General features: G+C 42.5%; 1 protein-coding gene across 1 annotated transcript in view; it reads left to right on the top strand.

Moving 5' to 3' along the window:
• Nucleotides 1-27,469, top strand: part of CA8 (carbonic anhydrase 8) — a 1,124,912-nt gene that overhangs the window by 644,177 nt on the left and 453,266 nt on the right. The window contains exon 5 of the mRNA XM_069621095.1: nt 26,603-26,665. Coding sequence (XP_069477196.1) covers nt 26,603-26,665 — 63 coding nt within the window. The remainder of the gene's footprint in view (nt 1-26,602; nt 26,666-27,469) is intronic.

Genomic DNA, 27,469 nt, shown 5'->3' with positions numbered 1-27,469 from the left:
ATATACATCATTCAGCATTGCAAAAATGGGGAAAGGTAACGTATGTGCAGCAATACATGACTGCATCTAGTTAGTCTAACTACTATGCAGTTAGGTTAAGGTCTTGCTCATGGAGCCAGCCTTTAACCTTTTTTGGGAATAAAGGGAAGGATGGTTCCTCTCTTTATGATACAGGAAGTGCGTTCCATTTCTTCATAGCGAGGACCGGGAAGCTAACTCCACCTGCACGTTGTTGTTTAAAGCGTGGAATGGAAACACAATGCAACTGGGCAGTTCTGGTGGTTGTGTAGAGGAGTGACGTGAGATGTGTTTGACAGGTAGATGGGCGCTTGGTTGAAAAGACACTTATGGGTGAGGGAGAGTGTTTTCAGGTGAATTCTTTGCTTGACGTTACGCCATTTTATTGTGTGTCTGGTTGCAGTAATATGTTGCTTCCTGGGATTAAGGGCTGATTTAATAGCGTTATTTTGCATGACTTGCATTTTGTTGAGGCTTTGTTGTGATGTGTCCAAGTATAGCGCGTTACAATAATCGAGCTTCAATCAGACTAATGCTCTCACTACTTAGATGCAGTTAGTTGAAGTCAGATATGGGCGGCAGGCTGTAATGAGCTTACAGGTGTGAGCTGCGGATGATGCCAGGGCACTAGTTTGTCTCGTTAAGGTGAGAGTGGAGTCCATGTAGATCCCCAAAGTTTTCACAACGTTGGCTACTTTAATGATGTTGCCATCGATATTGAATGAGGAGAATAGGGCACCTAATTTGTTTAGTTTGGCTGATGATCCTAGGAGAAGCAGCTCAGTCTTCTCGTCATTGAGACAGAGACCATGATTTGCCATCCAGGTTTGTATAATACTATAGATGTCGTAGAGGGTCTTACTGTCTACAATGTGAACACTAGTAATAGGGATGAGTATCTGGGTGTCGTCTGCATAGTTGGTATACGAGACACTCAGATAGTCGTGTTTATCAAAGAGGCTTTGTGAACACATTGTAGAGAGTGGGGGACACACAAGATCCTTGTGGGACCCCACAGGTAATTGGAGTGGGCGAGGCAGAGACTGAAGGTGCAAAGACACTCATGGGTCTGTTAAGGAAGGACTCAATCCAAGCATTTGCTTGGTCCAAGAAGTGTGCAGCTGATGAGAGGTGTTGGCATAAGATTTTATGTTTCACCAAGTCCAATGCTGCTGATAGGTCTAGTCAATTTTCCCTTGTCGTTTAGAGTCTAGATTTGAGTCTTTAGGTCGATGAGTGCTGTTTCAGTCCCATGTCTGGGTATAAATCCTGATTGTCTCAGACCTAGCAGGATGTTGGATTCAAGGTGTTGCTGTATCTGCAGATTGGCTGCTCGGTCCAAAATGTTTAGTAGAAAGGAAACTGTTGTGATGGGTCTGTAGTTTGAGGTGGTGTTGGGGTCAAATTAGGTTTTGTTTTAATAACTGGAGTACTCGGGCATCTTTCAGATTATTAGGTACTGTGCTGGATTTGAATGAAATAATAAAGTGATGAAGGGGGCCAGTTCATTGGCAGCTTCCTTGATAAGTGGAAAAGATCAGAGTATGAACATGAGCTAACTAAACTACAATCTGGTAAGAGAGCTAAAAATTGTGAAATAGACTTGAATTTCGTATTTAAAAAGCAAATGAAATAAATTAACAAATTCAATGATCGTATGAAATATGATACAGGTCGTTGATCACAAGACCTAAGGAAACAAATGCACTGAAATTCAGGAATGAATTACTAAGAATCTTGGTGACCACCTAAGTACATATAATATATTTTTTTATTTGGTTATATTGTTGTTCGTTCTTCTTTTGTTTATAACGTGTTCACACATATGCAGGATATTGCATTGAAATATTTTCATTTTTTTCACTCTTTATTCAACCCATCCGATCCAACTACTCTCTCATTCCCTTTTCTCTGTCACAAATGTTTCGTTATGGAATGCACCAATATATATTATTGAATGTGTTAAATGTGATGAAATGAATGAATTATATAGGTATGGGGATGAAGTAAAAATATGCCCTTTTTATTTTGAAAAAGGCTGAGATGAAAGCCGCAACACGTTTCACAAAGTTCTAGGGCAATGAATTGACTTTAAAAAATTCACAAATATACTTTTATATTTACAACTAAACAAAATCTGTGGCGCATTTTCTTTGTGTGGAACAAGTTTCTGTTTCGAAAACCACGAGGTGGGGATTCTTTGGCTCCTCCGACTACGCCACATTCCTTTTTACGACACATAGACAACGTAATGAAAAGTCGCTAACCATAATAAATTGCATCACAACGAAAAACAGTATCCCGCCCATAAACATTATAGCTGAATGAGGCTGCAGTGAAATTGTCCTTATTTAGTGTTGAAGTGGAACTTTTCCAAGATGCTTCAGTCGTTCTTTTTAGTTTCCTGAGATTCTTGAGGTGTGGAGTGTACCAGTTGTTGAGGTGGGCACGAGGTTTAGATTTACAAAGTTTAAGGGGCGCAATGGCGTTAATGGCCTTAAGGATAGTTTTGTTGTAAAGGACTACTAGTGCTGTGGGGTCAGAATGTGTTGTAGTGGGGTGAGTGATAGATTGTAGTAATGGTAAGAGTTTCTCTAAGTTGAGATTGCGTTTATTTCTTGTCATTGTGGCAGGTGCTTGAGTTTGAGGTGTAGGTGGCAGTGTCTTTGATAGTGAACGTTATTAGGTGGTGATCAGTCCAGGCACAAGGGTTATTGGCAAGTATGTTGATGATACAGTTGAGGTCTGCTAACCAGTCTAATGTTCTTCCTTTATTGTGGGTGGGATTGGTTATCCGGTGTATGAACCCTAATTCGGTAATGGTATCCTTCGGGGCACATGCTTTGTGGTGTTTGGGATCTTGAGAACCTAAATGAAAGTCTCCTAGGATAATGGCTTGAGTTACTTTTGGTATTGGTTGATAACAAAAGTGATGTATCATTTTCAAAAGTAGTGTTTGGGCCTGGTGGGCAGTAAATCAGGTGGATTGTTATAGTAGATGTGGTAGAAGTGGACAGTTTGATAGATAATAATTTGGCTGACGGTAAAGGTCGACTGTTGACAATTCTTAGACCTGGAGTCGTTTTATAGATGAATGCAGTGCCTCCTCCTTTCGAGGGATGGGCCTGAAGCTTGGTGAAGCCATGTTTCCGTGATGGCGATGAAGTCAAGGTCATGGAATGTTAAAATGTCAGCTATGTGTAATGCGTGAGCTTGGAGCACTCTTGCTTTGAAAGTAGGAATAGGTTTGCTTTGTTTGGCCTTAGGTAACCTACAACTGATTTCAAATTCAGTGGGTGGCATAATAGTATTGGCTGGTGTGATGATTACTGTGCTACTGTCTTTGTTGATCAAATGTGTGGTGTTTACGTCAGGATCTGGAGCTAAGTCTGTGGTTTCTAAGTGGTATAGAGCAAGGAGAAGTGGTGCATGGTGTAGAAGTGGGTGTGAGTGGTTGATGTGGCTCGACATTGAATATTAAATAGGGGCAGAGTTGCAAGTGGTTGTGCTGGTGACATGAAGGGGTGCATAGGTCGAGTGATGGGCTTTGTGTTCTGTGTTTAAGACTAGTGCAGGTAGTCTCTGTGGGTGGTAGAGTTCGGAATGAATGCATGGTTGTAGGAATTTAGATGGTGGTATGTGGGCTGAAGGCGGGAGATTGGTTGCCATGGTCAGGCGTGTAGCGAGTACTCTGTGATTGGTAGAGGTGACCATAGGTCTCAAAGGAGGCCAGCCAGTCGAGTGTTCTGATACAGGCATGTCTAAGTAGATGAGGCAGTAAATAATGAGCATTAGCAGTAGGCAAGATAGCTGCATGACTAATTCTGATAAGTTAGGCAGGTATCTAGGTATGTACTTTGTGGTTTGACGTTGGGCTAGGCTTTAGGTAAAGGCTTATGGGTGTTAACCATGAAATGCTAGGGCTAATGCAGATTCGATTGCAGGACTAATACCAAGACTAGTACGTTGACTGCGAGGGACAGTTGAGATCGCAGGCAAATTCTGGTGTTAGAGGCTGGTTAGCTAGGAGTGGCTGGCTAGGCATAGCAAGAGTGCAAAATTACAATTTGCAAACCGTCTTATTATAATTCAGTAAATTGTGCAGTGTGATCCAATTAACACATTTGGTAGGTGACATGGTTAAAAACAGTTGCAGTGCGTTAAGATCGTAAGTGATGGGGGTAGGTAACGTGTAGTTGATATGCATATGTTACACAGTGAGGCACAGGCAGGGTGATATCTCTATTGTATAGCGTTAGCTAGTATGGAATGTTAATCAGCACTCTATGCATGACTGGAATAGCATGTCACAAATTTAACAAGAGCGTTGATGCTAATGATAAGCTGTAATCTGATTGTTACTAGTGCAATTGATGCGGTCTAGACCCCAATAGTACAGTATATTAGGTATATTAGGCGGGCGAGCACACAGGAAGCAGAGCTTGGGTGCGGCGGCCGGTGCAAAGCAGATGGCGGGATAACTGTAGGACAGCAGGTATCAAATAGGCATACATAGGCATCAGCATGGCATAATTATAGGCAGGTTAGCACGAGCTAGGACAGATGAAGCAGCCGCAGTCGAGTAGGTGTCGAAAACAGTTGGACTGGTAGGTTATCAGTCGGGATGAAGTAGTGGGCAAGTTAGCAACGGCTGAAGCAGATGGCAGCAAGGATCAGGTGGTATAGCAGAGTACAATTGGTACAGCAGACTATCACGTATGGAGGGAACACAAGTCGAGATGCTACGGCTAGACAAGGAAGCGGCCTAGATCGGGGCAGCAATGCATAGATAGTGCATCAGGCTAGCTTATAAGCAGGCAACCAATAATGAAAGGCTACGGCTAAACAAGGAAACAGCAGAAATCGGGCATCAATGCACAGTTAGTTCAGTAGGCTAATGACAAGAGGCAACAAAAATCAGGTCAAAAGGTAAAACTAATGCAAATCGGGTGGCGGGCTGTGTGTACTAGCTGGCGTCCATACGGGGGACAGCTCATATCATGCGGTGAGTGCCAAACGTATGAAGGGGTGTTGGCAGAGGCAGGGAGCGCACATATATGGTCACATTAGACACGTGCAAAGGCACAAGTAGAGTACAACGATCAGAGTTTTTAGTGTTTGAAGGGGTACGGCGTACCTCTATGTGGTTGGAGGCTGGAGGTGGGAGGGGTGGGCTCCGCTTGGGTGGTCTCAAACTACCTACTATGTGTGCTTACCCACCGGGAAGTCTGTGCAAATGCACACTTTAATTCCTGCACAAACTCCCTTGGCACCTGATCCTCCCCACATTACAAATTATATGCAGCGTTACGGGCCTCTTGTGGGTTTCTGTGTGAGGAGAAATGTTTTAAAATCGCGGCCATATGGGTGGACCATTTATAATGATCCTGGTCCTCCAAGCAAACTGCAGTACTCGGGTGACAATGTCCATTTCTGATCTGGAATGATGCCATCATCTGCTCATAAAGTAACAGGTGCTCCCATATCAAATACTTGGCATTCTTATGGTATGGGGTCAGGAAGCTCTTTATGGCCTTGTTCTTTATCGGTGGCATGAATGAGGTCAGTTCCCATTTGTACCTGGTAGGTTGCAAATGACTAGCCCGAGGCCCCTAATGGGAGGGGAATCTGACTCTGATCCGTGGGCCATGCCCCATATCCTGATTTGTCAGGGTGTCTCGGAGTCTGTTTATTATTCTCAATTTCCTCTGTGAGACACTCGCGCCTGTGTCGCTTTCCTTATTTCCTGTTGGAGAGAGCTGGCTTTTTACTTCTGACACTAAGGCCTGATTAGTCCAAACACCCTTCTCTCGGGTACCAACTGATCTTTTGTTTGCTGCAGCTCCTGCTGAAGTGATTCATTCTCCCTCTGTGAGCCGTCCATGCTGCATGCATGTTCAAGGCACTTTTCCCTTCAGAAGACTAATCTCCTTCTCTTGCACATCCCTACAATTTGCTGCCTCTGATATTTCAGCTTCTATTTGTCTCGCACGCTCTACTAGCTCATTCCTTTCTTCTCCAATTCTGGTAAGTTCCCGATAACCTGACTGTTCCATTTCTGCATGCACTTTCAACCTGAATGCATCTTGGTCTTTGACCAGTTGTAAATTATGTTGCAGAATATTTATATTCTGCCACATTTCATCAAACACCTTTTGTGAGTTCATCTCTTTAATGATGAACTGACTATTTTCCCTTTCCAATGTCTTGATGTGTTGCTTAAGAGCCACAATGTCATCTAACAACCCTCTATTATGACCAGTCTGGTCATTCAATTGGGAATGCAGGCGAGTAAGTCTCTGCACCCTCAGTACACGCGTTATGCAGTGCAGTGAACTCGATCTCTCTCTCTGCGCTGGCTTGCTGTTGGGTTTTCAGCTCATGCTGTAGTTGCTCAATGAGCCTTTCTTGTTGTACTTCAAAACCTTTGCTCTGCTGCACTATAACTCCAAGCTGTGTGGGTTATTTCTGAGCCTGTTTCAAGGCCCCAGTCTGCGTCATCACATCAGCCTCTTTAATCTGTAATCTTTCCTCAAGTAATTGCGCAAGAAAATATAAGTGAGCTGTGAGTTGAGTCATTTGATTCAGTCATTCACAAGCATTATGGGTCTTGTAAAATGTCTCCAATGCTTTGTGCAAAATCCCACCTTCAAGCCAAATGTCAGTGCTCACTGAGGTCACCTGTTGCACCAGTCTGGTTTGCATGCTCCCGGCTTCGTGCTCACTCCATTCTCCTCAAATAAAAAGCTTCGGCAGGAGATGTTTCCTTGCCTCACACACTTCTATGGTAGTCCTTTTAAAATGGCTTTTTGCAACTTTTGTAAAACCTTCTTTGCGCAGGGGGTAAAAATCACTCTGTTGCTGCTTGATTTCCACACACAATGCCAAATCAAAAATCAATTCCTACTCAATCTCCTTTTTGCTTAAGCACTCTACACAGTCTTATTATTCTACACCTATACACCTTCCTGGAACTCGGGGGGGGGGGGGGGGAGTTAGAGGGGTCAAGCGTTACAGTGGTCTTTTAACAATGCACAGCGACCTTATATCCACCCCAATGCAGTTACACCAAAATGAATATCCTGTCACCAATGCACTTGTCATGAGTCATACATAATAGACCAGATCCTAGACGAGCCCCCAATTTGTAGCGTTATATTGAGGGACCACCCTTAACCTGGGGAGTTCCTCCCCCCAATCAAGGAGCCATGCAACACTTTTCTTACCTTTTTTAGTGCTGACCCTATTGAAGAATAAATAATGGACTAGTTACCTGCAGATTGTGGAAAGAAAATGAGACGATTGAAACACTTAACCATCTTGTAATGTCTTGCCCAGCAACAAAATATTTAAGAGTCATTCATATGTCTGTAGTGGTTAAAAGGTATGGTAACAGATCAGAGGACTGGACAATTTTATTATCATGAGAACGTGTGACAATTACTTTGGCTTTCGTCAAATTGGTACATGGTATTTTTAAGATGTTGAAGCACACCATACAGTAATTGGCGTATAAGAAAGAGCAAGTTAGAAGGAAGCCAAAGATCTAGTATGGTACTGGGAAGCACATTTTAGTGAATGCGGATTGTGTAGTGTACATGTGGAATCATTTGGCTTAGAGGTTTGTATTTTGAAACCATGACTATTCAATAAATATTTTTTTAAACGCACTTTTCTCTAGGATGTTACTTTTAAACGCACTTCTTCTGCATTTGCCTTTGTCACACAAACATGGAACACAAGCTAAATACATTGGTCAAAACTGTTTTCCCATGAATCTGTTGTACGTTGAATTTCAATAATAATAATATGGCACAATTCTAGAACATAATCGTCAACGTTGCTGGCTGAGAGTTTGTGTTCACACATGGGTACAATTTAAATTTTTGGAAACTAGTTCACGTTCAAAGCTTGATATATGGACTTTCATGGCACTCAAAATGCTAGCAGTTGAAATTACAGATTTGTAAAAATGCTTATGGCAAATATTACTTCACCAAGGATTAGCTTAAAAAAAAGTGATTTTAGAACAAGACCTACATCACCCATTCATTGTTAGATGCATGATGTTTCACTTTTGCAATGCACTTCTCCAAAACCCCCCACCTCAATAAAAAAACAAGCATCAATTAGATGCTGCACACTTCTGTTCAAAGGCCAGGTCTAGGGCGTGGGGACTGTTTTTCAGACCCCCCTCACACAAAGGCCTGTGTTGGGGAAGTTGGACAGTAAAATGGGGATGATTATGAGTTTTGTTTTTCAGACCCCGCTTCACTTGAAGGCCCATGTTGGGTAAGTTTGATAAATTAGAATTTTCGTCTGTGGGGCCAAGGGAACTCCTTTGTTAAATACAATGTTTAATGAGCACTGACAAGAGGGTATTTTATTTTAAGATAAAGATACCTTTGATTTAAAAGCAGGTTTTTGGGACACATATCTTTTGGGTTGAAAGGCAAGGTTTGGGGATGATTATGATGATCAGTTTATTTTTGGTGACAAGTATATCTTTTGTTTAAAAACAAGTTTTGGTAAGGGGTATCAGTTGGACACTTTGTTTTAGAAAAGGACACCCCTTTTCATTGGGGAAGTCCGGGGTGAACAGGAAAATCAAGGTACCCCAATTACTTTAAATGACTATCTTGTATCCTCTTGCTAGGAGAGAGGATGAAAGTTTAAAATACTTCCAAACTCCCCCCTGCATCAATCTATTTGGGAGTTAATTAAATTAATATACAGTCAAATAAGCTAAGGGTCTACACAATTTTCCCCTCACCCACTAATGGAAGAGAACCCACTAATGAAAGGGACTGGTTAATTAAATAGATTCCCCCACTGACATGTTGGACAACCTCCTTAGTTTTGGATATATCTGGGCAACTGTCCCTCTATTGCTCCAGGTAAGTATCACAGCCTCTGTTTTCTAGTCTCCCCAGCAACAGAAATCTTCAGCCCTTTTTCAATATTTCCACCCAGATGCAATTTCAGCGGATCTCTTTTGGTGATTTTTGGTAGATGGCCTTACTGGTTGCTTTTAGCAGCTCTCCATTCTTCCAAGTGCAAGACCTTTTTACTATCTAAGCCCCTCCCATGGAAAGTGAACATTAGACAGTGCAAACTTATGATCTCGCAACCAGGATTGGACATTTACATTTCTCTCCAACTCAAGTCTAGCCCCGGTGTAAGGATTGGTTCAGGAGTCTAGAACAGACATATTGCACTTCCCCTTTGAGATTCACATTTTATTTTCATGTTCAATTTTCCCCAGAAAGTACCTACATGGCAACATTTTGTAATCTGGCAAACAATGCCATGATATATATTAAAATGTCTCTCCTCATGACAGATCAGTGAAGCTTACTTTCATTTTGGCACCTTATTGCACGGGCACGCTATCATTATTTGCCCTTTTCATAATAAAGTTTAATAATTATCAACATGCATTTTAATCTCCTGATACCCAATTTGAAGACCCACCAGCCTGCCAATTCTTAAATTGAGGACATTTTCAGGGAAGTCAGAAAGAGAATTCAGGTGATAACATGATTTCCATGAATCACATGTGGATCAAATTTACATCAGAATAACCAGCTTGTTACTAGCTTTCAACTGACACATGAATGGATGCAGTGCAACGTAGCGTTGCTGAGAAGTTATGACAGTCCATTTAAACTAATGGGCATTCTTCAATAAGTATGCACATCTTAGCTCTCATTTCTCCATTTAAGTTTCATTTCTTTGCAAGCATGTGACCAGAGCTTCTTAGGCCGAATGTTTGTTTGAGGCCAGAGTGAAAGCCATTAGCCTCTTTGTTCTTTGAAAGTTGATGGGTTGAAGAGATCCTTATCATGCAGCAGACAGTTCACCTCTGCTCTGTAACGCCATGCTGACATCTGGCACTTTGTTTCAATTATCTGAAGTCTAGCACTATTTTGATTTAAAATCCTTATATTTCTCCCCATCCAGGGCAGGATCTTTTTTGATCTAGCCCTGTCGTTAATACTTGGAGTGTACATTATGAGGAGCCATGCAGGCCTTGATAATCTGCCCAACAACAAGGAACATGGTCTGTCTCGGGCCTAAATGAGATTTGCAAGTGACCCATGGAAACAAAGTCGCCTTTTAAAGTGTTGCCAGCATTTTACATGTGAAGCATATTATTTATTTTAATACATTGCATCTTTCCCCCACACATCCAGTATTTTCACTGATATCTTTGATAGCAGTGCAACATCAAAAGCACAACAAACATGCTATTGTGCAGCTAAAACAGAATGGTGACTTTGCCCAAATCTCTTTCGAAAAGTTTGACTGAGAAACATAACTTGACTTTATACTATTCCTCCCACCTGTCTGCACTATTCCAGTTCTGTTTGTTTCAATAAATAGCTGCACTGGCTGTCCCCGCAGGGCCATATCACATTCAGGATATTCACTTGCGCGATCTGAGTGTCACAAGGCCTAGTAAGATTGTTCTTTGCCCTTCTTCTGCTTCCCCCTCCTTGTCTGATCACGCCTAGAAACACTTGTGTACAGGCACGTTATAAACAACTTATCATATCAAGATGGTCTACATAGCATAAAGACAATGACAACAAAAGTCCACCTTGTACTTAGTCAGAAGACGCCCTCTGTTCAGAGGCCAAGCTAACAAAAAAAGAGTAGACATCACAATGCTGGAAAACATGTAACACAAGAATGAAAAAGTAAGAAAATAAGACTTCTTTTGCTACATGCTTACACTGTAGAAAAATATTCCAGAGCTTATCAGGATGTCACCTCTACCCTACATTGCATAATAGAACTGAAGACTCTACTTTTCATAGAATCCCAGGATAACGCCCCTAGCCCACGCTTGCCCTATTCTACCCTCCCCTCCTTTGTGCACTACTTCATGGCTTCTTTGCTAAGTATGAACTATAGAAAACTTGCACAAATAATGAAGTGCCATTTATGGTCTCACAACTGTCTCAGTTTAACATAATACTGCATGTATTACACAGGAAGGAGGCTACTATTAAGAAAATGGGAAAGTGAGGCACACCTTGATGAGAACAATGCACTCTAATGCATCTTTTCAGTAGAAAGTGCTCAGATTTTGTGATATTTTTGAATTTTCTTCTTCCAAAATCTTTTTTTATTAATGTACGAGCAAGGGATCATGTATAAACAATGTGTAACTCTTGCAAAACAATCGAAAATAAATGAATCCCATCTCTTTCAACAGCCCCCTCTATTTCTATTGCTTCAAAGACCAAATGAAATGCCCAGTTTATAGCAATGACGCAACATTCGATAGTGTTTGCTTGTGTATGTCTCATTTGTACAATATCACATATTACAATCCATCATGACAATACTAAAATATTATATGAACTCAAAACATACATCCTAACAAGGAGGGTTAAGTTCATCAATACAAAGAATATTAAATCCAAGACACACATCTCAGAGGTCACCTGGAAGTATTTACATGTAATAAATGCCCCGATTTCAATGCTACGAGAATAAATCCCTCCATGCTTCACCTTCATATTTATGTGCATGCAAATTCCCTTTAGGACAGCATTTACCGTGAAATCATCTTGAGGTCGGCATATACAGAATACTCCTCCATGCATAGAGCATAATGCCACATTCCTCCCACCTTTAGGTATTGTAATATAGGTACTAATAATATTACTCAATTTCATGGTACTCAAATGATCTACCTCAGAAGGATGAGGGGATGAGCCGTCCAGTCCAGGATTGAAAGCTGTGATTGCAAGTAGGCCACTGATATCAGAAGCAAGTCCTCAACTTGCTCATCACTCATTCTCGGGGGTAAGGGGTAATATCACACCTCTTACAAAAGAGAGAATCAACCTTCAACTATGAAAAATAACTAGTAATGAGCTCATTTTCCCCAAACACTGTAAAAGCTGTAGAATCGTGCTTGAGGAATGTACTTGTTAGAGAGGAAATATGTATGTTGCAAACATGAATGTATTAGGGGCCAAACAATCCCTTATAACATGCATTTCTTTTAAATTCTGCAGTCAAACTCAGAAGTAAAGGCACCAAAGCAATAGAAGGAAGTCCAACTTCACCAGAGAAAATGTAAAAAAAGGACCTTGTTTTTGTGGCATTCAAGAAATTGGACATCTTTGCTGTACACTCTTTGAAAGTGAATTGAAAAGTCTATAAGGTTGTTTGGTAGCACATTCCTAAATTAGTGTTAGGCATCCTATGACATGTCTGATGTAATGGCAAACTTATTTTGGAAGGACATCCTTCGATATATGCTTTGGACTCCTGCGATATACACTGATATAAACACACCTGTTCTTGTTATGCAAGCAGAGAGGGGTACTGACAATATGCTATTTCATAGCGATGCTAGGCATACTATTGCCTACAGAAGGTACACTATTCCATAGCAAAACTAGTGTTGGGATGTAAATGAGTCTGCCCCACCCCCTAGACACTTTCGATTGAGGCAAATCCCGGCTGGGGCCTCCCTCTGGAACAGCCTTCCTGCCTCCCTGAAACTTGAGGAGAACCATCTCCGGTTCCGGAAGCACCTCAAAACCTTCCTCTTTGCTTCTGCTGAACTCCTGGCTGAAACTGGATACCTGGCCACCCTTTCTGAACTCGGGCCCAGGCCTCGCCAGTTGCACACCTGCACTGCCTCCCTGGCAGCCCCTGCACCTGGGGACTGTTTTCTGTATCCCTACAGTCCCCCTACCAGCACCAATGTCTGCACTTAACTTGCACTGGCCACAAGCTAGCCGCTTTTTATTACTTATTTTTTCTACTATCCCATGTACTGCACTTCCCCTCTCCCTTCCCCCACGCACTTTTCCCTTTCCCCCTTCTCTTGCACTTGCGCGACTGAATGTCACCTGGCCTAGTAAGATCGTTGTCTGTCTTCCCTTTCCTTTTTTCCCCCCTCCCTTGCCGCCTCGTGCCTTGAAACACTTCTGTATAGGCACGTTATAAATTCCATATCATATATCATAGGTAGCCGTGCGATGTACTAAGGAGGGAAAGGGCCATCTTAAGAAACCTGGCACGGGTACCGTATTGTGGGAAATATAGATGCAGAGACTTGGTGTGTGCAGATAAAGAGACACCATGTTTTAGTTATGGAATACACAGGCAGACCTACATGGCTGCGTAGGAAACGTAGGCCCGGTGGAGAAACCTGAACAGGCCCAAACGCTGAGCATAGATGAGCCCGTGCTGCTAATTCTCACAGAAAAGTCCCTTAACTGTTGCAATTGCATATTATCGCAAAAAGGAATGCGCCCTGCAAGGCCATGAGACAGCGCCAGGCTCCTTGCAGCATGTTTATCAAAGCCAGGCCAACAGACCTCTAACCACCAGCACACCAGCAGTAATGGCACCCATCCCACTACTGTCCCAGTCCAAGAACCCCCGCATTCGACGATAGTAAGTGACCCCAGCCCACCAGCGACGAAACCAATGGTCATAAAAGATCTGAACATGCACAACCATTTCACCACTTCCCATAAATACACTCTTTGTAGTACGAGGTACAGGGAGGGATACATTATTGTTCAAAATGAGGGGGGAAGCCTTGGGTGCGAGGAGTGCGATATAGAGAGAGCACAGAATGTGTTGGTCAGCATGATTGTATTCCTTCCCTCCCCCCTGGTGCCAGTCTCCGAGCCTCCCAGTTGCATGCCATAATGATGTAGTAGCAGCATTAGCTTACAATAGTAGCCTTGGAAAAGCAACATGTGAAGAGCCTGACCTTCAGTCCCTGGAGAGATGAGCCAAACTGACCCAAGAGGAAAAAGACAGACGGGGAGACAGGATCCAATCATGGCCTGGCATCCCCCTTGGAGCAGGACCTTTTGTATGGTCTCACCAAAAAGGCTGTGCTATGGACCCTTTGTTTGACGTCATTAGTGACAAATGTACTATTCATGATGATTCAGGCAGAACGTTTTCAAACAGCAGAGTCCTCTGCTGACACCTTTGTCTTTTGTACAATTAAACCTCGTTATCCTCGGCCTCTTTCCCTAGAGGGGCTGTATTATTTCTGGTGTGAGCATAAAGGGACCTGCGTTCACTAGGCATTCTATCGCCTACAGCTAAATCCATATGACATTATGGGCCTCCTGATGATTAACTCCATTCTTGAATAATGTTAGCACTTTTACTTGAGCGTTATTGTAAACACTGCTTCACCGTGACTGTTCGAATGGCTTGTACACATTGTGTCCGGCTTGACACAACACAGCAAATCAACAACCAGCTGTCAGGTTGAATGCAGATCTCTCATTTGCTCTCCAGAGGAACCCTGTGGGTAAGAACAAGCCTTTTCAGCCTGGCATTCCAAGGCAAATTCTTGGTCACACTGAATGCTGAATGGAGTTGAACAATGCCCAAGTGATTGCTCCCTTGGACTATCACAATGTAACCTACAAGGGCTTTCCAAAAACAAAACTCATAGCTACACTACATAGAATCCAGAATCAGGCCACCAGACTTTGCTTAACCCTGAGGAACCTGAGGAAATAGGATCACATGAAACTGTCCCATAAAACTCTGCACTGGTTTCCTGTGGAGTCCAGAATCTAGATCAGTCTTTTGTTTCATTCACAAAACATGAGTAGGGGCTCTAGATAATGACAGAAAATTACCCATGAATACATTACAACTAAGTAATAACTTCATCTTGTTTAAATTAACTCCAACAAGCACAGAGGTAGATTACTGGGAGCAATGAGTCTTAGATTTCGAAACATTCTTAAACCCAGACTGAATGCAGAGCCTCATCAGCTTTGAATCAGAAAACTTATAAAGCAGAATTATTCAAACTGGCTTTTCACTGACCTCTAGATGCTATATTCAACCAAAAAAATAATGCCAGATAAGCCAGAAACCAGGGAGTACTTACTATATAGTAATGTGGCCATTGGCCATTACCATATTACCTAAAGATTGAGAATGTAACACTGTCCTTATTACAGTTCTTTCAGACGGGTAAAGCAGTCAATGAAAATGTGTGCCCATATTAGCCGATATAAAGGAGGTAGACTTTGGGTAAATAGTGAGTCACTGAATAAAAATATGTAAAATGTACCATATTTGATTGCATGACATGTGCCCAGCTTCTTGGATAAGAGACCATGGCATGCAAGGTATGGTATAGCCAACTATTTAGTCTTTCTGAATAACATTGCCTTCCACTACGGAAACTCCTTGGTCTTGGTTTTTTCATTGAATTTCATAGGTTTTTATTAGTGCAACTTAACCATAATGTCTACAAACATGTGACTTCATTGCAGACCTTCCGGAGAGTGCCACATGACCATATGCTGGCGCGCGGCATGATGTGTCCAAGAACCTGTACGCACTTCACAATAAGATGTGCTTCGCAGACAGTTCGTAACTGCATTTTCTACTGAGCTAGGAACTTTCAACTTGAAAATTTCCCTTGCACAGCTCCAACACCTATTCCTACTCATGCATTAACAATCTAGTAGACAGTACATACTTTTAGCAAAAGTGCTATTTATCTTAATATAGAATCAGCTAATGCCATCCCTCCTCCCCAAGAGACACCACCACTGCTGTAATCCAGGAGCATGAGAAACACTGCCCCCTACCTTAGAAATAACACACGCGCAACATTTTCCACTGTCCACCTGCCCCTCCATATTAGTGTTTGGTGCCTCTTCCCTCATTTCCCTGCCCACCTTTCGTGCTAAGCTCTTCTGCCAAAAAAAAAAAAAATGCATCCAAAAACAAAATAAATGTTCCTTTAGGAACCACCTTTCACAGTTAAAAAATAGAACTAAAAAAAAAACGTATAGACTCCATTTAATTTATATTTCTCAGTGAAGTACATAGACTCAATAAGATTTTCCAACATTTCCATTTGCATTTTGTGTTATGCTAATGGGAATATTGTGGTGTTCATCCTCCTTTCCAGGCACTGGAACGGTGGATACCGGCCCAGCAGCCCAAGTTATCAGCCCAAACGAAGCGAGGGTGGATAACAAGCTCTCTGGACCATTATCCCCCCTGTAAAGAAGCCACAAACTTGGTAAGTGAAAGCCAGTTTATTTGGAACAGCTTCAGTAACTCACTTAAGACCCCCAACACAGGCAGCATCCAGGGTATAACTCGACTTGACTCCAGAGTAAACATCTCCAAGCACACATCATTCCAGAATGGCACAGAAGCCATAAATCCATTCTGGAATTACAGATGATGTGCTTGGCATAAACACATCTGAAAACCATAGCAACAAGAAACATCTAAATATAGATCTATAATCTTTTTGCAAACCTTTCTGTAGATTTGTCAAATGGCACCTCATTTATAAGCCTTTACATTATTTTGGAACCCCCCTCTAATTTTGCCCCCTCAAGACAGAATCCCACCAAACGTTGCATTCTCACTCAGAATCAGCCCAGGAATATACATGCAAAATTTCATGCAGTCCCGTTAAGTGGCGCCAAAGTTATAAGCCATCCAAGAACTGCATTTCACCAACCCTGTAATGCTCAGGTGTTCGTGAACTTTCACAGGACTGTTGGCGAACACATCTAAACTGTTTGCGGACTTTGAGGGGAAAAAACACCCTTTTTTTTTTGCTTCTTGCAGCCATATCCCATCCTCATCAACCCTCACCTCCGCAGAGATTTGATAAATTTGACAAGTGGAATGCTGTGTTTTTTCATATGTTTTTACCGCGATGTCCGCGCACACCGGCCGATGTCCGCGAATCCAAGATGGCGGGTGTTTCCAAAAATCTGATGCACCTCACGCTTCACGCCAACCAATCAGCGAACACGTTGGGTGTCTGCAGACATGACACAGGTCAATTAGCCAATCGGTGTCCTGTCCGCAGAGCGAACAGGGGAGTGTGTCTGCGTAGCGGACATAGATATCACTATTTTTTTTGCTTTACGTTTTGGTCATTTAAAAAAAAATACTGGACGTATTTACACCTAATTAACAAAAGCACGCTTTCGGGACCGCACATTTGGTGAAAATCCGTCCAGCGGTTTGTGCTGTAGCCGTGAGCAATTTTTTTTTGGGGGGAAAAAAGAAATTTTGGGACCCCCCTATAACTTTGCCCCCCCTGGACCAAACCACACCAAACTTTAAAAAAACAATTCAGAGTGGGCCATATACTTTTTTTGCAAAGTTTGGGGAGGATTTGTCCAGGGAGAGCGAAGTTATAAGCCTCCCAAAAAGTGCTCTTCCTATGGGATTAGCAATTTAACCATAACTACACGGCCACTATGGTGGCCATGTTAAAAAAAAAAAATAATAATAATAATAATTATATATTCATTCTCTCGGTTAGGTTAATTTGTGCATTTGTATAGCGCCTTGTATAACATTGGTATTATCTAAAAGTGCTGTGGGTTGAAGGCCCTTGGGGGACCTTAGTCAAGGTCAGTGGAGAGATTAGCGTAGTATAGAGTGCTGGGGTGCACGCAGTATGTGTGCAGCCAGTGTGGTATGCATGCAAGTACTTGCATTCTAATGCTATGCATGGTGCATGGTTGTGGGAGATCGGTAGAATGTATGTCTACATTCTGGCGGTGGAGAAGATGTGTATGAGATTGTGTGCAGCTATGCTGATTTTTTTTTTCTTTTCATGTGGTATAGCTGTGTTCTAAAGACTGTTGAGGTGTTCATGGAGGTGTGTACGTATGTGTGCAGCTAGGCCGAATTGAACGAGGGGTATAGCTGTATTCTACTGTTTGTTGGTGTAGAGAAGAGAGTCAACATATTGGTATGTGTCTGTATTCTGTTGTATTGTAGTCATTTCTATAGTGCCATTTCCCTATTTGTAAGGCCTCAATGCGCTTTGTGATTGGAATGCCCTCAGGGACTGAAGCTCAGGTATTGGAAAGTTCAAAGAGGATGCTTAAGACGTTTGTGTGCATTAGGCCACGTTTAGGGCTTAGGAGGGCTAGCTAGGCTCCAGTAAGCAACCCAGGAGGTCAGGCAAGTGGCTGGGTGCTGCAGGAGGTCACGATATAGCGCTAGTGTTTGAGATTCGATGCGTTTCCAGCTAGACTGAATTTGTCGTCATCGGTTGTTGCTGTATTCTAATGGCAGAGGAGTTGGGCCAAATTTGGTGTTTCAGTGAGAACTGGTATGTGACCAGGTAGACCTAATTTGGCATATCCCAACAAATGGAACCTGGTCTTTTTCTCAGCACATTTTGTCCAAGTATTCTCAGAGTAGTTATGCAGGATATACTCCCAAGTTAACTCTTCTATGCCTTGACTTCTCTCAAACAATACGATCTGGTCTTATTGGCAGCGAGGATAAACCATATGTATGAACAGGTCAATTTTAGCTAATACAACAGTTTCAGTCCCAAACATATGTCATCATTGGATGTCAAAATGACACCAGTTCAAAATATTGTTGATTTTGGTAATTGATTCAGCGTATAGAAGATCATCATTAACCGAAAAGGTATTTGTTCAGTTCTGCCATCTTTGGTCAACCAATGCATGTTTGGCCAAAAACACTACTTCCCCATGCTCAGTTGAATCTTAAGAGCGAAAAAAATGTTGCAGTGGCGAGGGAGTTGCTAGCCACTTCTACTCTCAACCCACAAATACTAATACCGCCTGGAATTTCATTTCTAATCCTGTGATGTCAATTAAATAGAGTAAGCTATATCTCAAAAATGCTCTTAATATTATTATTAAACCTCAACCAAATCTTCAGTAGCATACTGTCCCCAATTAAACATGAACAATATTTCCTGAAAGAAATTTAAACTCATCTGAAGTTAAACTTTCCATCCTTCGCAGCGCTCGCGTTTGTTCCCCATAAATGTGGCCTACACTAAGTAGTACAATAAAGCATTAATTGTAGACCTTCATAATGAGACAGAAATGTAAAAGTGAATAGTAAGTGTCTCTTGGTTGATCATATTATTTTACTTTTATTTGTAGTTTAGGCCATTTTAGGCAAGTTAGGCCATAGCAGTTCACATTAGAACATTGAAAAAAGTTTCAACCCCAGCTTCAATTGCTACTACCGTTTTCAAGTCAAGTGTTCATGCTTCTCCACTTGTGCTCCTGAAGTATGCTGAATGTATATAACCTTATCACAGTACATCACTATGCATAAGCGTGCACCCTGAGCCATCTTGGGGGATGGCATTGAGTGGGTTGTCTGCAGGACCGTAGATGATGCGACATGTTGGGTATGGCTGAAGCTTCAATCACAGGCAGTAATACCATTTACTTCTAGTTGCACACCCTAGAGAGCCTTTGAGTATGAGAAAAGACTGCTTTTCATATTCCAAACATTCATATTTTTTCAACTTTTGTGCTCGATTACAGTGCTGTTAAATACTACAATGAGGCTTCCAATCCATACCAATCAGCTACTTTGTGACGAAGAGCACCTTTCACCAGGCCATTGGATAAAGAAGTAATGCAAAGTGGCATGGTGAAAGGATAGGACATACCAGCAATGTTATCCATGTATTTGTTTATTTCAAATCAATGATGGTGCTTGTAATCGCTGTGTTTCACTTGTCTGTGGCACTTTTAAGCTGTGGCATGTACTGATGCACGAAAGCACTAACGGGTATGAATCTATGCAATGTATAATTGAGGAGCAGTTATACTGTGTGCCTTACAACTTTAAGCTGGGCATGTAATGCAAAGCTACATTATAGTGAATAAATCTCCACGCTAAATTGTAGAAGGGCATTTTCATTTCCATGAGGTTTTACAAAGCAGCAGTGGTGCTACACATCACTTTCCATGAAGCAGCTTTTCAAATTTCTTGTCAGTGTATTGTACTGAGCAGGCTTTTCTAAAGTAGAACACAATTGTATGTGCATTACACTATTTAAAAATGATGTCAAAGTTAACATGGCAAGAATTATTCATCCACTGAACCGTTTATCCTATCTGAAAATATAACAGTGTACCTGAAGAGATCAACCGTGATGAGCCCAAACAGTAAGGTTAAATTGGCATAAGGACGATACCTGGCTGATTTTTAGATTATGCATAATGGTTTTTGATCAGAAAAATGAAAAAACAAATAAGGCTGCAGAGCAAGAAGAAAACTTGACAAGCTGTCCAAAATTATTAATAGCATTGGGAATGCTCTTCAATTGCAAATCTAAAATACAAGCGTTAGCAATAGGTTTAGATGGTCAAATGTAGCTGAAAACCTTTTTTGCTCTTTGGAGGCATCAAATAATCCCACTTTAATGACAGGATTGCAAAAGTTAACTCTAATACTAAAGAGCTATTCGCCATCCTCAGTGAACTGGACTCTCCAATTCAACCTATAGACAATGCCCCTAAGAACAAAGAATGGTGCACCAACATACAAAACGCCCTTTCTAACAAAATCTCCTCTCTTCAATGCAAAATTGTAAAACAAAAAGGCCACACTATCACCCTTGGACCAACAAACGCCTCAACCCCAGGAGAATAAGACCACCACACCCTTCAGATTCAAGACCGTCTCCATAATAGAGCCAGAAAAAATAATACTCTCCCTCAAACCCTCAAACTGCAAGGGCGACTCCTGCCCAGCACAAATAATAAAGGACGCAGCTAGGGACCTAACTCCCTTTATCTCCAAGCTTATAAACCCCTCCTTTAAATCCAACACGGTACCCACCAATCTCAGAATCATGGGTCCTCCCATTACTTAAAAAACAAACCTTGGACCGCACTATCCCGACCAACTATAGACCAATCACCACCATGCCATTTTTACTTGAAATCCTAGACAGAGCTGCCTACATACAAATCCAGGACTACTTGGAAGCTAACCACCTGCTTGGCTCACGGCAATCTGGCTTACGTCCACTCCATGGCACGGAAACGGCTCTTCTAGACCTCAAGACACAAATTGAGGAACTAAAGGATAATGGAAAAACAGCCTTGCTCCTCCTACTGGATTTGTCAGCAGCTTTCGACTTGGTGGACCATGTAGTCTTATGCAACCACCTCAGATCTTCTGTCAACTTCACCGGAGATGCCATAGCCTGGGTCCAATCCTTCTTAGCTAATCGCACTATGCGAGTCTTTTCCACGTCCAGCTCTCCTAACCCTATCAAAATAACCTGTGGTGTCCCGCAGGGATCTTGTGTCTCCCCCACCATGTACAACATCTTCACCAAGCCTTTGTTTGACAAGTTGGACAGACTGGATGTCACGTACACAAACTATGCAGACGACACCCAGATCCTCATACCCCTTTCGGGCAACTTCGAGGCATACTCAGCCTTGGTGAACAAGATATACACCCTCATTCAGGCATGGATGGCCTCCCATGGCCTCTGCCTGAATGACGATAAAACAGAGATACTAATCTTAGGCTCTGAAGCTAACATCCAAACACTAAGCCCAAACTACACATACTTCAACATTGATAACAACCCTATCAAAGTGATGTCTGTGGTTAAAACCCTTGATTCTATCTGGCCTCCTCCCTTACTCTCAAGAAGCAAGTCAACTCCCTTGCCTCTTCTACCACCAACACCTGCAATCTTATCCGCGCATCCAGACCGTACCTCTCCAGTGCTAGTTGTATCACTCTAGCAATGTTCTTATCATGTCTAGGTTAGACTACTACAATGCCCTGTACTGAGGAGCCAATAAATACATCACAGACAAAATTCAAAGACTGCAGAACAATGCCTTCAGAGCAGCACTTGACATCCCTCACAGAGAGCAAATCGCCAAATTCAGGAAAGAGGTTAACTGGTTAAAAATAACGGACAGAATCCTACTCAAAACAGCTTCCCTCACCTCTAAATATCTAAACAACCTAGCTCCCCGTACCTAGTGGAAAAAATTATTCTGTTTACTCTGTTTATCACCTACCCCAGGTAATCATCTAACTGCAATAGTACCCTCACTCTGGGGAAGTAGCCCACTCTGGTCCAGTACCCCTTTCTGCACAAACCAACCCCCTTTCCAGACATGTCTTTCACAACCCACACCATGCCTCATGCACAGCCCCTTTACCAAATTCCACTGCATCCCAAGTGTACAATATGTCACCCCAGCTTTCAAGAGTATTTTAGCTCAAACCGCTCTTCTTTCTTCCTCTGTGTCACATAAAAATCTAATCAATCCATTCACGTAACATAAACCCATTTACATAAGCACATATACAGTCACAGCTAGCAACAATGACGCACGCACTTCAGTCACTACAAAATTGAGACCTATTAACTTTGCAGTCCAAAGGTTCTGTGAAAAAGGTTGTAGTAGAAAACCTAGTTCAACACAATGGAGATCATTTCACATTTACCAGTAAGTGCAAAAAGGTCCACTTTTCGTCAGGTGCACTTTAAAGTCTAAACGAAGGAGTTGAGCAGGCCAAATCATCTTTTCTCATTCTTTCTGACTTTCTCAAAGCAATGGTGTAAATGTTGCTTGCCGTTTACGCATGGCATGCACCATTTTCAATGGATTCCTGTTGAATCCGCCTGCTTTTAGCAAGTGGAAAACACAGATGTATTCCATAGGAATCCAATACATTACTGCCAGCGTCAAAATAAAATGGTGACGGTAATATAAGTGGATTTGTAAGGCAGTGTGGATGGTGGTGGATCCAGTATGGCAGTAAATAAAAAGCATGTGTACAATTTTTACACATGTTTTTTACGCAACAATGTTATGTACACCATAAGGAAAATAACCTTAGGTACATGCATTTCATGTTCACCATAACGAAAATGACCTCCCGTGTTAATGGTATATCCATGGATGTAGAGATCCTTAAAAAAACAAGGGCCCATCAAAGACAAATGAGGCAGGATAATTGCCATCTTGAGCTGGGCAATAATTGTCGGTAAGATAGCTTAGAGGGTTGAGTGATTGGCGCTGCGTTCTGCACTTAGCAGGTTCAAATCCCAACAAGTTTCCTCCAAAGCCAAGGTTGACGCCGAGTTGTAATCTGCCCACCATGGTGACTTGCCCCAGCTGCACTTGCGGGATGATGTCCACAGCATCAATTGGGAGAAGGGCGGGGTTCAGCTGATGGGGACCAACAGGACGCGCATCACGGGGGCGGAGGTAGAGAGATCAGGGATGCAGTGCAGGAGGACTCGGGAATGTATACCTGCATGACCCACAGGCCCTCTGGCACCGAGACCACCTACTTCGCTGTTAATGTCTCAGGTTTGTAGCTGGTTCTGGGCAGTGTGGGAGAGTGCCCATGGGCAAAGGGAGGGGGTAGGTGGATAATATACCAAACAGCCAACTGATCAATGGTTACACCAGTGGTCTAGGTTAAGTGGGGTCTTGGACTACAAAAGAAATGCAACCTACATTTGGCTGGTGGGTTGGTACCACTGGGTAATTACAGGTTATGTAAATTTCACATGACAGCCCTAGGCCTTGAGAACGACCTGGTGGTCGAAACACGTGTCGGCTGTAATTCACATGGAATACATTTCTCGCTATTGTAGCATAAACTTATGGTCTCTTGTACACCATATACTTCCACCCAATGTGTTTTTTAGTTATTTCTCTATAACAATCATCAGTTCCAATAATTAATCCAGAGCGCAAGTCTATATCCCGAATCCATATTGAATTGTTCTTCACAATCCAAGCCCGAGTGGGTGGGTTTCCAGTTTTGGGATTCTTGTGGCCGGACCCATGGCGCGCAATAATAGTATCGAACCCACTTTTATATAATCTTCCTGGATACTATGGGTATTCGTAATTTCTATAGTCTAAAGGGGTGCTTTCCCTGAGTAGGTGGATTGGTTCTGGTCTTTGTTTAGTTAGTTAAAAAGCCTGATGGTAAGATAAAGTGATTGAAGTTGTTTTGAAGTAACTTTTCTGCTCATTGTGAATTGACGGTAGTCCTTGCTACCTTTTGAATGGGGTGCAAATGGAGGCCAAAACCTCCACCCGCCCCCATTTACAACTGTTACTTTTACGAACCCTCTCTCATGGTGCGCTTTCATCCGCCAATGAAATATGAACTTTGCCCTGCTGAGCCGCACCAAAGCATTACTTTGCTTAGTACAGCCTCCAAGCACTACCAAACTTCAAATACTATTGACGTAGTAACTATTTTGCATGTGATCTTCCATCAGCTTACAATGTATAGTTTTAGCACTGATTGCAGTTATGTGGGTCTCCAGCTGTAGATCTTGATGCGTTCATTGGCCAAGAATCTTTTTCGGTTTCATGTGGTGGATGGCCGCACTTTATATGTATTTGTATGACTGCCCCAATTGTTTTTGTTACATTTCATGTTCCTAGCTCTGTCAGTGAAGCACAGAACTGGCAAGGATGCATTTCAACGGCATTTGTGAAATTGGTTCTTGAGGATGTTGCAGTCCCGGTAAATCCGGGGGCCTTTCATGCCATGTTAGGTGACATTTGTAAATGCCATTTGGCTTGGCCTCTTGGTGATGGCTGCCCAGCTGGGTGGCATAATCTGCTCAAGGAGGGATTTCCCCAGGAATCTGTAGTCGGCTTAGCAGTTTTGCAGCTTCCCCAGATTCCTAACTTGATTTGTTGGGTGATATTTTGTCCCTCAGGGTGGCCAGACATCGAAACCTTCTTCGAAACCTGAATGTAGGTTTCTGTGAGTTTGTTACATCAGGGTGGTCTGGTTTTGCAACCTTGCACTATGTGCAAGTGTGTGTTTGAAATTGTATTGTTAGTGTGGGAAATTGTTCTTGGGTGGACAGGTTATTTATTATACCTTCCGCACACCTGGGCTTTAAACGTTTGTGTAGAATTGGTTCCTTTATTTTGGCCAATCGCAGCAGGCAAACATATGTATATGGATTGGTTAACCATATGTGGTTAGATTTGTGCAACCTTTTTAGGTCGATAGCTCAATATCTTCAATACAAACTAAAACCCTACCATCCTCCACGCACCCTAAGATCAAGCTCTGCCGGCCTGCTAGTCGTACCAAAAACCAACTCAGTCAGGTTAGGTGGATCATCATTCTCAGTCCTGGCCCCCACTCTGTGGAACGCACTTCCACCCCACATCCGACTCACCGAGGACCTCATGTCTTTCTGCAAATTACTGAAAACATGGCTCTTCCCTTAAAATCGACTCCGAACTAAAACCGGATAACAGCAATTAATGACCTTAGCCCAAAGCTGCTTTATCATAAATAACATTCCAGCATCATGATCCGAGCAAGAAACCGAAAACTAATAACCGCCAATATAAATTAAAACGGATAAACTGAATAGAACGAGTGAAGTGGATGAAAGTAGTGAAGTGGGTGAAAGGAACAAACTGGATGAAAGCAGTGAAGTGGATGAAATTAAGGAAATGGATGAAATCAATGAAATGGAATGGGGGAACGAAGTGGACGAGAGGAATAAAGTGGACGCGAAGATGGAAAGGATGAGTACATGATACGGATGGAGTGCACAGACTAGATAGAGAGCATGGAACGGATAGATGGCATGGAATGACAGCGTGCATGGAATGAACTGAACGAATGGAATAGATGAATCAAGTGCATGGGACGGATTGGGGTGCATGGGACAGATTGGAGTGCGTGGGACGGATGAAGTGGGTGGAGTGGACAAAGAGTGTGGTGCAGACGAAGTGCATGGATCAGAAAGAATGCATGGAACTGATTGAACAGATGGAGTGCCTAGAACTGAGGGAGTACATGCAACGGATGGAATGCATGGAACAGATAGAGGGCATGGAATGGACATTATGCAAAAACAGTTGGAGGCATGGAATGGTTGGAGTGCATAGAATGGTTAGAGTGCATGGAATTCATGAAGCATGAAGGCTCTCGATCTCAAGCACCTACTGAAAACTACCATATCACATCACCATGCGTACTCTCTTCTATACACCACCACTCAACTAGAACACTGCGATACTATGACACATCGGTATAGCTGTTCTCATACCAACACCTGCCACATACACCCCATCATCCTATCTAAACACACCTGCCTGCACAACCACCAGCCTAGGTGTTCTCCTCAGGCCTAACCCAGCCACAATCAGTCTGATATCACCCTGCCAGAACAAACACATACTCCTGATCTCCCAACCACCACACCTACCATTAAGAAGCAACTATCATACGAGTGCCACATCTGCTGCACACACATCCGGTGCGCACACGCACCTTATGAGTCTCTCTCTCTCTCTCTCTCTCTCTCTCTCTCTCTTTTTCTCTCTCTCTCTCTCTCTGTGTCTCTGTCTCTCTCTCTCTGTCTCTCTCTTGAACTTTGGTTCCCGAGGGCGTTCAACCTACCAGCGCCGTGAGATCATACCTATGGGACATAAGGCGCTATGCAAATGCAAAGTAACATAACAAGGCTAACCCAACCATACAGCCTTCCGAGTCCGATCAATTAGTACCACCTTTAAGCTGGGTGATGTGTTATGCAAAGTGCTATATAAATAACATTTCATTATCTAAGTACACGATCCTGTTGAACGCAGCACATTCACTCATATCTATTTCCAAAAGTAGCGTTGAAACATTTTTTTTGTCATCCTCTGCTATTTTGCACCATCACATTCATGAGGCTAATTGTTTTTTTTCTTTCATGTTTCCTCTTCACGTGCTGTTGGATTAGATCGGAAAAGAACATTTGGGCCTTAAGGCAGTAACGGATATTCTCCAGGACATCCAATACAAGGTACGCATTGTTTTACCCAATGTGTTTGCTTGGCCCGACTTTCTACACACCTATTGGAGTCGGCTGCTTAATGTTTTGATACTGGGTCAGACATCCTTTCGCATGGAGGTTGTCGTTCTAAATGTTGGCTCAGAGAAAACAAGACTTTCATGTTTGTCAGCTTTCAGTTCCGTGTGGACAAGAGGAGCCAGCTTCAGTGCCACAGTTCATACCAGTACGAAATCCCGCTGGAAGCCAGCAGTCGGAGTCCAAGGAAAGAACTGTGCAATATAAAGAACCGTGTCACTTTTTGTATTTGGCTTAGGTAGGGAGCCATTATCAAATGGGTTCCAAAATAAATTCTCCCACTATGACATCATGGCAGTCGAATATGAAAATCATATTCCCTGCCTTGACATTAGGGAAGGAAATACAGTATCTTCACTGTGTCTCCAGGAGTAGTAGCGAATGCCCATTGCCCTTGCCCTGGGAATTCTCTGCCACTATGTGTGGGAGCATCAAGCTTGTCACGTTCACATAGCCGAAGCTCGTGCATGGCCACACATTGTGCCCGGCATTGGACCTTCAACAGCGCAGGAGCCACATCCCTGTAATACAGACAGGCTCTCATTGATTAATTAGGACGGATGTTGAGTGGGAATAAACCTCTGTAACCAGAAGAATTAAATTAATTGTGGTGCTTTGTGGTGCTAACCTTTGTATTCTAAAGGGACCAGAGGCTCTTTGGCATTAATGCCCCGTTGTGGGTGTGAGGGCTAGTTTTGTTCCATATCAACATTGACTCAATAACCACTGATGACACTG

Source organism: Ambystoma mexicanum, chromosome 5q (genome assembly GCF_040938575.1).
Source record: "Ambystoma mexicanum isolate Mex_15411 chromosome 5q, UKY_AmexF1_1, whole genome shotgun sequence".
Taxonomy (NCBI): Eukaryota; Metazoa; Chordata; class Amphibia; order Caudata; family Ambystomatidae; genus Ambystoma; species Ambystoma mexicanum.
This window is presented reverse-complemented; position numbering and strand designations above follow the sequence as displayed.